Source organism: Haplochromis burtoni, unplaced genomic scaffold (genome assembly GCF_018398535.1).
Source record: "Haplochromis burtoni strain Fernald_Lab_line unplaced genomic scaffold, NCSU_Asbu1 Contig_849, whole genome shotgun sequence".
In the NCBI taxonomy this organism is placed as follows: Eukaryota; Metazoa; Chordata; class Actinopteri; order Cichliformes; family Cichlidae; genus Haplochromis; species Haplochromis burtoni.
Window position 1 is genome coordinate 125,435 of NW_024583210.1, and position 14,986 is coordinate 140,420.

A 14,986-nucleotide genomic window follows, 5' to 3' on the forward strand; every position below is an offset into this window, starting at 1 on the left:
GCCAGCAGTTTTAAATTTCCCTCAATGTCGCCTGCTCTGGCCCCTAGAAGACAACTGACTTTGGTTGCCGGTGTCTCTAGCTTCACACGTCTCAGAACAGAATCGCCAGTTTCCAGGGTTTCATCCGTGACTGGTGTGTTGCCGAGTGAGGAGGAAGCGGTTAGACACATGAACAGGTTGGTGGTGTACCTGGGGCTTCTTCTTAAGACTATGCTTCCTCTTCACCATCACCAAGCCATCCTGTTTCCCTGGCTGCTTGAGGCAGTCTGCTAGGGGACAGCTAGCGGAGCCTATGATCATTTCGGCTGCACCGGTTACAGTGGCCTGACTAGCTATGGGTTTTTCAAGGGTGCGAAACAGAGTCTCCAATTCAGTGATCCTGGCCTCCAGAGCTGCAAATAGGCTACATTTATTACAAGTATCATTACTGCTAAAGGGGGCTGAGGAGTAACTAAACATCTGACACAATGAGCAGGAAATTGCAGGGAGGACAGGTGAAGATGCCATGCTGATTTGATCAACCAGTCCCTTAATGAAACTGACAACTCCTGGGCTTGGGAGAGCCTGATTGTCCTGCAGAGACGTTTGCTGCCAGATACTCGATGGTCACATGTACACTGACACAGACCTACGCTCACCCCCCCACCCCCTCCAAACGCCATCGAAGCTTATGTCTTCTATGTTGTGAGATGTGATGATTCATGTGCTATGTGCTGAGGTGTTTTTTTCTGTTCTCAAACTGATCTCCCTGCTGGAGCTCAGTCTAGGGAGTTCTTTTTTTCTCCTCGTCTTTCCTTATGTTGTGCATTTTCCATTGCTATACCTCTCTGACCTGTCTTCCCCATGTGATGTTTCTGTAATGTATCAGAAGGGTAAGATGGTGGTGGCAAAGGTTGGCAGCCTTAACCCAATTTCCTTCAGGGCCAACCTTAAGGATCAATAAAGTTTTATTGAATTGAATTGTAATTTTTAGATAGGGTAAGACAGAAAATCTACACAAAAACACCACTGTGTGTTGGAACAGGAATAGGAGGTGCTACTCTAACACAGAACACCACTGTTTGGGAACAGGTTTGACATTTTCACATTCAGCTGCTCTAAAATACCAAATGCTAAAATAACTTTTGGAAGGATGCTTCTCTGGTTGTTTATGACCCAGTCCCTCTTGAATCCATTCTGGGTCCTGCTCTTTTTCATTCTACTTGCTTCAGAAAGCATGGCTCCCCATCTCATCCCTTTTAATTCACTATGCAGATGACACCCACCTTTTCACTTTAGACCAATCGTTTAAACTCCCAGCAGTCTCTTTGATAGTTTCACGTTCCTTTAAGATCAGTCGGATCATATAACCAGTTGCTCTAGGTTGAAGATTTGAAAGCTTTCAATGGGTTCCTGCTGCTTCAAATCTGCTTTTAAAACAGTGTTTAATACAAATGCTATGACCTGGCTTTAATACAGCTTAAATTGAGACTTGTTTATCACTTTTTCAATAAAAAAAAATAAAGACTTATGTATTTATTAGATATATTAAATTATCATGTTTTTAAGAGGCACTTGTTCAGCACTGGTTGATTTGAAAATAAGCTGCAGAAACCTGAAGTTTCCAGAGCAGGTCAGATGATGTTCAATACCCAATTTTTCTGTCTAAATTTAAAGGTGCACTGTGGAAAAAAAACACAACAAACAATACAAACAACAGTAAAAATCTTGTTTTGATTTTTGAGTCCTGCTGAACATGAAGCCGTCTACAGGGGTGGATGTGGTGGTTGGGTGGATGTTCAGTGAGCTTGACACTACGACCAAGGACTGCTGCGATTCTTTATTCCATGAGCAAACTGATGTTTATTCCTTATTTCTGGTCACTTTTTTTTTTTATTAATCTTTCCAACTTTTACCTCTATTCAATCAGACTCACCTTTTTTTATTACACCTACATCTGTTTTTATGAATGCATGAATCTTCCATTCTGAGTCAGTATTTTTTGTTCTGAACTTTGACCTCGACTCGGTTATTTTTTTTATTCTGTCTCTCATTACAGTTATTTTTAAACTGGTGTTTGTTCAGAAAAAGGACATATTTGAGACACTCTAGCTCAAAGTTTATTCTCTCTCAGCATTTCTTCATTCTGTTAGAATCAGGTTAATTTAAATCAATTTCTGGCTTTGGAGTCATATTTTTCCAAACCAATACTTCATTATACCCCCCCACCCCTGCACCTCCACTTGTAGGGTGACATACTGACCAGATGCCACGGCCGTCGGGCCAATCGCGGGCCATGCCGGACGCCAGCAGCAGCGGGGACACAGGCTTATCAAACAGGAAGTGGTCATCAATGAGTTGCTGCTGCTCCTCCTCGGTCATGTTCTTCAGAGCATAGTACTTCCCCTTCAGGTCTCCTTCCAAGGAGGCCAGAGCTGCAGCCACCACACAGTAGGTCAAAGGTCAGAGGTACACATAAACCCTACTTCAGGATGACAGGTGAGCAAACAGGAAGGGGTGTCAATTGAACTAGATGGAGCTGTTTCACAGAATCACTTTTAATGGGACAGGTATTGACTTTCAAAATAAAAGCAAATTAAAGGTTTAATTGTTTCACTAAAGGTGACCAGGAAGTTTCACCCCCCTTTAGATTTCACCCCCTTTTAGATATCAAATCATATGAAGTTTCCTGCCAGCATCTCTCATTAATTATATTTTATTTTTACCCATCATACCTGAACGTTACCTATAAAAAAAAGTCACCTTTACTCTGATGAGTGTCTTGACTTTCTACAGGAAAACAGAGTACCAGTTCCTCACACTTTGATGCAGAGATACCTGAGCAGCCTGAACTGTTTAGGTGGTCAGGAGTCGGCCTGACAGCTGAGGAAATCATACAGAGATCACATGATCATTCTGAGACCCGCATTTCTGTGGGTCTTAGAATGGCTCAGTTAAACGTCTCCTGGTTCCTGAGGTCTTTAAAAGCAGGTGTGGAACTGGCTCAGACAGCAGGGGGCAGCAGAATCTCAGGTCTGCCGGCTTTAACCGGTACAGTCACATTTGAATATGAAAGACAGGCTTTAAATGGCGAGCTGTCGGTCTCATTAGCAGTCTCAGCAGGACAGCTCTCAGCTCAGGGTTATGTAAGAGTTTGATCTGCTGCTGCGTTCACTGACACACTCGATGAGGCATCATGGGAAGTATCTAAATAAAGACTTATCCTCTTCAGCTGCAGACCCAGCTGAATGAAGCCCGACTGATGAGAGTTTGTACCTCACCTACCTCAGCAGGACCACAAGAAACTGCTGCATCAGACGGTCCCTAAACGCACCACCACAGTTTAAACTCAAAGTGAATTTAACAAACAATTAAAACCTGATTTAGAATCCGTTTGTTCTCATTTTACTCTAAAACTGACATCAGCATCAGTGTTCATAGCTTGTACTCACTACAGCCTGTACATCTATAGTTATAGAATATTCACAACATACTTCATACCGTGTACATTATAACATATCATAATAGACCCATTTCTGTAATATACTTACATATCTATATTATTGTTAATATATATTGTAATATATCTATATCACTAAAGCACTTCTGGATGGATGCAAACTGCATTTCGTTGCCTTGTACCTGATTAAGCCATGCAGGTCTAAGTACACGCGGCCGGTACAGTGAAACTGCGAATGTGATGAATTCTTAAAGTTGATTAAAGTTGAATTCTTCATGTGATGAAGAATTCAACTTTATTGTCATTGCACATGACAATAAAGTTTAATTCTATTCTATTCTAGTGTGATGGACGCTGCTCTGAAATGCTCAGACAGACGCTCCCTCTCTGAGTCTGACCTTTTCTTTACGTCCTTCCCAAAGCTGAACAAACAAAACAGGAAGTGTTGAGTTTCAGTCAGATGCTCGAGTCTGTAAATGCTGCATTTTAAATGAGTTAAAGGTCTGTTTCCGTTCGTTCTCCAGCTTTTTCCTCAGGTCAGTTACATAATGGCGCTAAACGCTGCAATATCTCCCGATGAATATGAAGCAGTGTTTTGTTTTTTAAAAACCTCGATCTTGAGCTCAAGTTTGTTAAAACAAAAAAAAAAAATCTATATGAATATATTTTGTTTGTTTTGTTAAGTTCAGGTTTACACATGTAGTTCCCTATCATGAAACAGTTTTTAGATTAGTGTTAATTAAAACTCTTTGTTATTTGGAGCAGATCAGATCTCTAAAAAAACAAAACAAAAAAAAACAAAAAAAACAAAAACACACTACAGTATGCTTCAGCATTTTTCTTTACATGAAGGTTTTAGTGACATTTTGGTTTAAGAAGGAGGGACAAACCTGAATTTTCAGGTCAGAAGGTCAAGCTCTGCTAGGAACATAACTTTGACTAAAGGACATACTTTAGCTTCAATGAGCGAAGAATGACAGTGATCTACAGTAGAAGTGCTGACAGTGAGGTATAATACAGCAGTCTGCAGGCAGGGGGCAGAGTGATGATGCTACATGCGGCAGAAGATACAGGAAGTGACCTCGTACTTTCAATGGAGAGGTTCTCAATAGTGCGTCGCTCTCCACGGCTGCAGTGTGGCGGCAGACAGAAGCCATGAATGCTGCGTCCTGTGCGAACCCGAGAGCTGAGCACATAGTTTGGATCCAGATCATCTCCACCCTGAAACACAAAGGAGACACAAGAACAGGAGGGTCAGAGTCCATCACTGCCCACCCTTCAGAGGTCACCACCACCCTCAGCTGACACACCAAAACCAAATCATTGAGCCTTGCAGCCAATAAAGAGTTTAAGAGTCACCTGTTGTTGGGTAGGACTTCATGTCTGGGCTAAACACATCACATGCAAGAATTCAGTACCCTAGTGAATAATCAGTTCTGTGGAAAATAGCATCACCAATGCTCAAAGATCTCAGACTCCTGTGTGCTGATGGTCCAGGTTGGTAGTTTTACCTGTGATGAGCTCAGGGAGCATCTGCCTCATCTGCATGCTGAAACAGACTGATTCCAGACCTGATGTTAAAACTTTCAGCAACTCACAGGTTTGAATTTAGGTTATTACTGCCTGACAGTTTAATGCCAATAAAGCTGCAGCTGAAAGAATAAAACTGTCTCCAGAGCTCTGTCCTGCTGATGGGCAGTGATGCTGAGGCTGTGACTTTCAGTCTGAATTGGATTTTAAATTCCTCAGAATTATGCAGCCCTACACCTGTCCATGTTAGTGATTATGAATCTGCTGCGAACTCCGACAATTTCATGTGAACACAAAGTTTTGACAATGCTGTGATTGGTTTTTGGTGTGAATCCTTTCGTGTTTGGTTTGTCTGTTTGAAATAGCTCCAGGACAGCTCTGAGATTAGAGCATTACATCTGAATGAGCATGTCTTCTGTAACAGGTGTGTTCACCTGTCCTTGACATTAAGTGTATGTACCGTAATGATTGTATTTAAATCGATTTGTCCTGAATGTTTTTTCCGCTTGAGGCTCTGGTCATGAATTCCATAAATAATGAGATGTGTTTGAACTGGCTTCAGGTGAGTTTATCGTTTACCTGGAGGTTGTCAGGGTTCAGGTCCGTCTTGTGTTTGTCTGTTGGTTTGTATCCTCCATGGCGGTCTTCAATCACTGGATCCATCAGGTCTTTAAACACTTCATACGTCTCCTCGTCTCCAGCCACACAGCCCACAGTCATGATAAACGGATGACCTGTAAGGGGAAAGGATGGACAGTCACTTCCCCTTGTCACAGCCAACATCTATGGGCCTTAAAATGACTTTTTTTGACTTCAGAGAGAAAACCTAAACATGACGGAGTGTGCCAATGGGTTTGTTTGGTCTGTTTCACAATTTCCTTGTAGGATAGTGTGTTATGGTCTTTAACGCACTAAGAGGAGCTAAATGAACTAAGGAGGATTTAGAAGAGGAGGATCAGGTGGTTGGACTGAAGGTCAATACTATGTCCTGCCCTTGGGTGGGAATTATAGACCAAAAATTACCTCGATCTAATGAGTCTATCCAATTAAAGAGTTTATTATTAACAGAATCTCTCAATGTGAAGGTGACAAACACACAAAGTTACATGTCTGGTGAAGGCTTAACTGGCTTATGTAAGAGCCGGACAAGCATCGGATAGAGGCTTGGTTCCTATTCTGAAGGTTATTGGACTAGGCTGAAGTTGTCTTACTTTGAGGAAGAGTTACTTGGACAAGGCGGTGGATCAAGGGTCTGAAGGATGTTTTGGAGAAATGGAACATGGTCCAAGTGTCTAAGGGTGGAATTGTTTAGTTGTTTATTTGGTCAGGTTTTTAGGGAGGTGTTAACATATATGCCAGATCAGCCGCCTTGGCACAATTAGCTGGTCTGGAGGAGATTTGTCTTATTTTGGGAGGAGTTACCAGCACCTTGGTAAGGGGCTGTTTAAGGAGGAGGATGGTGCTTTGGGAATGGGGTACCTGGTTATTCTGAAGGTTGAATTGTGTTGGAAGAGAGGTACACAGTTTTTAGGGAGCCATTTATGTGTGACCGTTTGATGAAGGAGTGTCTACCTGGCATTGATGATAAAGTTATCTGGTTTAGGACTTGTTACCTTTGTTTGAGTTCAAAAATAGAGTTTGAGCTCTTAATGCTGACTGTGGGAGGGGTTACCTGGGTTGTCAACGCCAGTCTGGATGACATCGTCCAGGGTGAATCCGCTGGACGTCTCCTTGTCCCTCAGGTTGGCGTACATTTCGGACGTGAGCACCTTGGCCATGTGGTTGTTGTGCTGGCTGAGGTCAGGGTACTCCTGCTCCGCCGTGTACTTCAGCTTCAACTTGTTGTGGGTGTTTCCAAAAGGCATGATGACGTCCGGGCTGCTCGCCTGCCGGAAAGCCATCGGTTACAGTCAAAGTGTTCAATAAGACAGCATTACAGCATCAAACAGTTTATGTATTTGCACGTTAATCTATCTCAGACACAGAAACCGATCGCTTACAGCACTTTCCTAAACAAGTTATTGCTAAATTTGTACTGACAGTAAAACTTTTACACTAAAGTTCAGTCAGTAAAAGGAGGCTGGTCACAAAGATGAAGACACTCAGGCATGCATTTGATAACTTCTGGAAGATTTCTGGATGTGATTTGAATGTCTGAATATTCATGTATTCATGTACATGTTGCTGCTAGTAAAACGTTGACTCAATGAAATACACTTGATTGTTTTTGATAGGAAAGGCTAATAAAAAGGCCCATTTTCTCCACAAACCTGGTCTGAGGGTGCTGGGTCAGACTCTTCCCACTGAGGCCACTTTTTGTGGGTTTTATGGTCATGTGATCACATTTATATTGATTCTTATGAAAACATCACAATTAAAATGGAAATGTGATGAAGAAAAAAAATGCCTTTAATTCCTTTAAGTTGGGTGCCTTTATATGTGACACAGTTTACTGATCAATTAAAATGATTCATCAAACTGCCTGAGCTCTGATTGGTCAGTCGCTGATGAAGCAAAGTCAAATGGTGAAAAACTCAGATGCTGGCTCAGCAAAAATCTTTGCGACATCAGATTTTTTTCCTGCAAACTTTTAGAAACGCCTCAAACCCTCCAATCAGGTTATAAATTATCAACAACCTGATTGGATTGAGGAGCTTCTGATCTTTACTGTAACTCTCACAATTGCAGTAAAAGTACTCTGTTACTTTCCATTGGCTGTATTTATGCAGAGTGCAGACAGGATCCTTGCTCGGTATGGTTCGCTCCAGATCATTAAGGCTGCGGTCACCTTCAGCGCCTCACTGCGCGCACAGAATCGACTGAATCGGACCGGTTCTGACTGGCTAGAACTCTGCAGGGCTGACTGACGTCATCAGCTCCAAAAAGCCGTCAAAATGAGGCGGAGCATGCGCGCACTGTTTGAAGGTTAGACTGCTTAATGTGCACAGGCAGAGCTGCGGTCTCCGGCTGCACCGGTTCAGGAGGAATTGTATATTTGGAGGCTGTTGTTGAAGCTGCGCGCGCACAGTAGCAGTCCTGCAGATGAATCAGCTGACCGTAAATACCACCACGGTAAAGAAGCTTTGTGCGCGCGGGCGATGCTGACTGCGCAACACCTGCACGCAGGTCGCAAGGTCGTTAGCGCGCGCTCACACACACAAAGACACACACACACACAGTCTGCAGCAGCCTCCCCGTGCGTGTGTTTGTTTCTTTGTTCTTTGACCCTCCATCTCCCTCTGACCGCGCGCCCCTTCCGACTCGTTCCTCTTGCCCTGATGCACGGCTGTATGAATGTGCTGTGCTGTGATTAGTCGGCTCGGATGCTCATACCTGTGGTTCGGTGTGCGGGATGCGGCTCTGGAGCGGGTCCGTGCTGCTGCTGCGGATTAAAGCGGCTCGCAGTCTTTTATACCCGCCCCCAGATCCTCATTGGCTCCTATTTACAGTCCATTCATTCCATTGGGCACAGACCCGCCGAGGGTCACGTGGTTGTCGTGCCCCCCCTCTCTCTCTTTGTCCCCATCCTGCTACAGTTCCTTTGAGCCAGGCCTGTCAGGACTCAGCAGGTGTGAGTTTAGCTCACCATCTTTCATGTGTATATGTGCGTCCCCCAAACGCACATTCTCTTTTTGGTCTCCTTGTTTTTCACTCAGTCATCTGTCACTAGTTAGCTAACATAAACCAATTAAAGTCTCTTAGCAGAAAACGGCCAACAAACCCAGTGACGTCACGTTCTGTACTGTCACAAGATGGCGCTAAACCATTGTACATGTACAATGACAATAAAGAGCTATTCTATATTATTCTATTCTATCATCGTCATCATCATCACAACAGCATCATCATCTTCATCACATCATCATCACAATCATTCATCACAATCATCACATCAACATCATCATCACCACCATCATCGCATCATCATCATCAAATCGACATCATCAACACAACCATCATCACATCATCATCATCAAATCAATATCATCAACACCACCATCATCACATTATCATCATCACAACATCATCATCACATTATCCTCATCACCATCATCTTCATCACCATCATCTTCATCACCATCAATTTAGACAGTACGACTTTGTTGCTGTTTGGTCAGGCTAAGGAAACATCACTTAGTGTAATTGTGAGCGGTCTCTACAGGGTCAGAGGTGTTCTTCATCATAAAGATGACAGTTCTCTGTGTTCTGGTTCTTTAGTTTAAGTTCTGCTTGTGATTCTTTGTTTAAAGTTCTGCTTGTGATTCTTTGTTTGAAGTTCTGGTTCTTTGTGTTCTGGTTTTGGTTCTTTATTTAAGTTTTAGTTCTTTGTTTAAAGTTCTGGTTCTCTGTGTTCTGGTTCTTTGTTTAATGTTCTGGTTCTTTGTTTAAAGTTCTGGTTCTCTGTGTTGTGCTTCTTTATTTAGGTTCTGGTTCTTTGTTTGAAGTTATTGCTCTCTGTGTTCTGGTTCTGGTTCTTTATTTTGATTCAGGTTCTTTGTTTGAGGTTCTGGTTCTATATTTAGGTTATGGTTATGGTTCTTTGTTATGGTTCTTTTTTTAATGTTCTGGTTCTTTGCTTAAAGTTATGTCTCTCTGTGTTCTAGTTCTTTATTTAGGTTCTGGTTCTTTGTTTGAAGTTCTGGTTCTATGTCAAAGGTTCTTCCTGGGCAGTATGGGTTGAGGCTGAAGGCAGAGTCGGGTTCTCAGTGTTGTCCTGTATAAATAATGACTTGAACTTGCTGCAGGAGAGGAGGCACTGCACACCATGATGCCCGTCTCCATGGTAACAGGGATGGGGTGAAAGGGTTCACACCGGTTGGTAAACTCTGTGGGGGTGCTGAGGTCTGTCAGACTTAAATCATGTGATCTTACACAGGAAGTAGAGAGAAGGCATTGTAGAAGGCAGCATACCTGAGTCCAGGACCATGAACCTGCAGAACCACAACATTGTGTGTGTTTGTGAGTGTGTGTGGTGTTCCATGCTGACAGCATCAGCAGGATCAGGTGGTGAGAGCTGAATACAAACCAGATCTTCTGCTCCTCCCCCACCTGTCCTCATCCATTTTCAGAGCTTGATGCCCCTCCCCCATCCTCAATCAGCATGTCGAGAGGCTGCAGTATGCCCAACCACCACACACCACAAGACACACACACACACATATAGACACACACAGACCATTGTCATTTATTCATGACCGAACAGAAAGAGACGACAAGGGCAAATGAAGGAGGAGGAGGAGTGTGTAAGTGAGTGTGTGTGTGTGTGGTGGTTATGGTGGTGGTGTTGGGGGGGGGGGGGCTTCTTTGTGGTCAGGAAACCTCGTATCTCCCTGCTGTCTCTTTTTGCTTCGCCATCGTTCACTCGGAGGAAATCCTAGTATCTCCGTACTTACAGGGTTGTCAGCTGACAGCAGCCTTGACGCGAGCTCACCCTACTCCTCCTGGCAGCCAATCACAGCCCTCCACAGCCTCCACTTCCTGCCATTGGCTGAAGATGTTAAAAAAGAACAGGGTACTTCATGCGCATCAACGGGTCAGTGAACACCTCACAAAGAAAGGGAACATGGCTGACTGATTTACTGTGGTGAGCTTTAAAGGGCCGATCATCCCAGCAGCTGATCAACTATCAGCCTGATCGATAACACGTGAACATCCTCCCAGACAGAAAACTGTTTGATCCCCACTCCTTCTTTTGGTGGTGATGACATCACGGCCTCCATTCAGCTGCTGCACAGTGTGAGGAGTTGCATGTTAAATAAAGTTTTGTGTCTGAACAAAAGGCTGCTGGCAGCTTTTAAACAGCAGTGTTCATGGTCTCCTCGTTCCTCTGAGTAATGGCTCCACCAGGAGCGTTACCCGGCAACCGCCATCCCACCACCATGTATGCTTTATTCAAGACAAAGAGGAAAGGAAGGAATTAAGTGCAGGATGGAAGGACAGAACACGTGTTGGGGGAACAATTTTTTGCAGCAATCGCATCCTAAGGACATCAGCTGACTGTGCCGCTTGCTCGGTGCACCGACCTGATAAGGAGTGTCAGACTGCATCGGTCACAGGACCGAAACAGCTCTCCTCCCCACAGCCCTCATTCAGAAAGCTTTATAAAACTGAATATTACAGCTATTAGCTGAAGCTAACCAGCAATGAAGAACCTGACTGACTGCTAAGCATAGATAGAGAGAGTGAGGGTGGACCCTATATTGATGTTTTTAACATGAAGTTGCTGCTGCAGCCAACAGCTGGGCAAAAGTGACCCCTAAAACACACACTCTCTTTTTGGACTCCTTGTTTTCCACTCAGTGATCTGTCACTAGTTAAAACAATGAAAGTCTCTTAGCAGAAAACAGCCAACAAACCCAGTGACATCATGATCTATACTGCCACAAGATGGCACTAAACATGCTCTAAAAAACATACTCGTTTGTTAGAGGAGGGCTCCAGGGTGGAAACAAGCTGAGTATACGTTTCGTGTCCTCTTTGGTGCTGTAGAGGTGCTGACATGACCAAACAACATCCTGCTGGAAAAACCAATATGGTAGCTGCCAAATCGCTGAGGTAACACTGATTCAGCTTCCAACCTCTGCCATTTAACGTTGAAGCCTCTCAGCTGTCAAGTTGGTAGTTTGAGTCCCGTCTGCCTGAACCACAGAACACACAACAATCTGCTGATGGGAACCAGATGACGTGATGTCATGTGACATTAGGATGGGAAAATGTGACCAGTAAACACGGCCGGTTTGTCGTCTCTCACAGTCACAGGTGCATTATGGGTCATTGCAAGGTGACTGCAATCACCACAGCAACCAGGCAGCTCACTCTCGCTCTCTCTCACACACATGGTTCATTAATTAAGGCCCTTCCTCGGAGCTGTGATGTCACTCAGAGTTGAGGAACTTGATTGGTTGTTCAGCAGGAGGCTGTGGAGGAGAAGAGGCGGTGTTACATAATTGGAGGTGTCTGAGGTGGGGGGAGGAGAGTGAGAAGGGAAGGAAGGTTGGTGGGGGCAGGAGAGCAGAACAATCCTGAGTATAGAGATTGACAGACCACGTGACTTTCGCGCATTGCATGCCGGTAACTTGTGGCAAAACAATCCAAGTACTGCATCAAATGCAAGCATTTGCAGCACCGCAAAACGTTCATTCTTCTGTTCCAATAAATTCTTGCTTTTTCTTTGCCCCCCAAAAAGGTATGTACAAAACGAAGGAGAACAATGCTGGTCCGTACAAAGACAGACATGATGAAAAGTCAAAGAAAAGATACGAGGAAAAAAATCAAACCAGTGAAAGTGTTAAATCCTTACGAGCACACAGAGGGACAAAATACGTTAGCGTGCTGCCCAACTTCACCACGCTCATATTTATAATTATACGGTTCTTGGAGTGAGTGCATACACTCGTGAAGTTTAGTAACTTCAGGTCACTGCAACAAGCCCAGGTACAGTTTACCGATGGATGGGTACAGGACCTTGAAATGCACCGTGTAGAAAGTAAAGACCATCGTACCAATCATAAGTTTACCAGTCTCACAAATCGTCTTCATAAATACACATTCGTTAACCGTTTATTAATGGGAACTTTGAGCTCAACGGTAATTAATTAGTAGTGGAAATAATTTCTGGTAAGCATCACAGAAATGTAGCAGTGACAATAATATTGTATGCTGTAATCGTACTGGGCAATTAGTGATACAAAACAACTGTTTTATCCTGTGAATAAAAGTATATGTTTTTGTCAGTGTACCATGGTAATAACAGAAGCGAAACGCAATATTGTGTCAGGACAATTTACTATTTATGCACAATAAATAAAGGAGCATAGCGCGACAATTTCTGTTCAGCGCCAGACTTGCTTGTAACCTATATCACCAATTATGTTAAGAAAAATGAAGCATTAACTACAACAGAAGACTTGCCTTCGTGTAAATGCTTGGAGCAGACTAACCTGTGAGCTGGAGTGTTCTGGGACGTTATATTTTGTCTTTGAATGGCTGCAATCCAGTCGCCTCTTTGTTACTTCGGAAACACGGCTCGAACAATTTCTCTTCAACGACGTAATCCGATAAAAAAAAACTATCTCTTTACCCGTCGGCTTCCCGTGGCTGTCATGCGACCGGCTATTGCAGTTAATAATACAACAGCTTCTTGCCACTTTTTGTGTTTCTTTTTATCGCTGTATAACTGATTTCAATTGAAAGCCTGCGTGCGCTAGTACCTCTTGCCACGAGTTCCCAGAATTCTTTGCGGTTTTACCCCTGAGTGACGTCACATTTTCAATCTCTATAAAGGACCACGTGGCCATCACTGTGACAACCGTCTCCTGCACAGATGACAGTGGAGGAGGGTTGTGACTGGCTGTCAGTGTGAAAAGAAAGAGCACAGAGTAGTAGTTCTTTCTCCAGTAGTATGGATAATGTAGTACTTTCGCAGTTGTGTCACAGTAATAGGGGAAAGTTGGGTGATTTGTGATTTGAAACCTCTTTGTTTCTAGGAAGCATAGAAGAAATTGCAGTGAGACACCATGTTGGGTCTGTGTTTCCACAAGCCCCGCTAGTTTAGAGACTTATTCTCGTTAACGACAAAAACAAGACAAACCACTTTTACTTGCTAGCAAGGGAGGCCCCAACCGGTGTCTCAGAAAGCACTCTGAATCCTACCGCAAAATGACCCCGACGACGGCCTCCGCTTGCTGCCTTTTATTGGGAAAACAGTTCACACAATACACATCACAGCAAAAGCACCTCCCACCGTAAAACCCCCAAATGGTTCTAAGACAAGGCACTACGTATGTGTAAGTGTAAACATCTGTATGCATGTGCAAGAATGTGTGTGCGTGTCATGTGAGAATGTGTGTGTGTGTGTGTATGCATGTGAGAATGTGTGTGTGTGTGTGTGTGTGTGTGTGTTCGAGTGAGTGTGTGTCTCTCTAAAAAACATACTCGTTTGATAGACAGTTCTTCTGTTAAACATTTTAAGCATCCAATCTGCTAATGTGTTCTCTCTTCTGCTTTTCTATCATCACTACAGAAAACTAAAACTCTTAATACTCTACCATATATAATCTCAAAGAGTCAGACCGTTCTCTGTTGAAGTAATCCTCATGTACATCTTAACTAATTTTTGATATTTTTGAATGTTTGCAACGCCGCCATCTCTTACAGTCGCCAGAACCTAATTGACCTAGGTTTTAAATATAGTTTGTCTGTTTCTGGCGACTATCAGCGAACACACAACATCCTGGTGGAGATAGCGAGACCGCCAGGGTCACTGTGGATGGTCTGCCCGCCCAGCAAGCGTAGAAGGCGACGGAGGGAAAGAAAGCAGAAGAGGGGATGCCGGTTGGGCTCAGACGCTAGGCTACGCAAACATCCACACCGGCCAGCACTTCCGAGCCTTTTCCTATCGAACGCCAGATCCATCACCCACAAACTAGACGAATTGGAGCTACAGATAGCCACCACGAGCTTTGCACGTAACTGCAGCATTATTCTTATTACGGAGACGTGGCTTCACCCGCTGATTCCCGACGCTGCAGTCCGCACACTACACCGGCATGACAGAAACAGCAACTCAGGTAAAAGCAGAGGAGGGGGGCTAAGTGTTTACGTACGTGTGTTTACGTGCATAACGAGTGGTGTTGTAACAGCAGGATCATTCACACACACTGTTCTCCTGATTTGGAGGTTCTGGCAGTCTCGTGCAGACCTTTTTACATCCCGAGGGAGTTTACAGTAGTTATTGTGATAGCTGTTCATATACCGCTGGATGCTAACGTTAGCACGGCTCTCAGCCTCTTGCTCAACACCATAAACAAACAACAGCTTGCCCACCCCGATGGGGTTTTTTATTGTCACCGGCAACTTTAACAAAGCGTGCCTAAAGACTGTGCTTCCTAAATTTGTCCAGTTTGTGGACTTTGCTACGAGAGGAGAACACACTTTGGACCATGTCTATTCAAACATCAGGCATGCTTTCAGAGCGACACCCCTCCCCCACCTGGCTGGATCTGACCACCTCTGCAT

At 43.9% G+C, this 14,986-nt stretch overlaps 1 protein-coding gene across 1 annotated transcript; it reads right to left on the reverse strand.

The window, feature by feature from the left end:
- Positions 1-1,085: 1,085 nt before the first annotated feature.
- On the reverse strand, positions 1,086-8,410 carry LOC102310548 (creatine kinase B-type). The gene is made up of 5 exons (XM_005950848.2): positions 8,303-8,410; positions 6,642-6,855; positions 5,549-5,703; positions 4,528-4,660; positions 1,086-2,414 (listed from the first exon to the last, which is right to left on the reverse strand). Exons 2-5 carry the CDS (start codon positions 6,832-6,834, stop codon positions 2,140-2,142), a joined length of 756 nt encoding a protein of 251 aa, XP_005950910.1. The 5' UTR covers positions 6,835-6,855; positions 8,303-8,410; the 3' UTR covers positions 1,086-2,139.
- Positions 8,411-14,986: the final 6,576 nt, after the last annotated feature.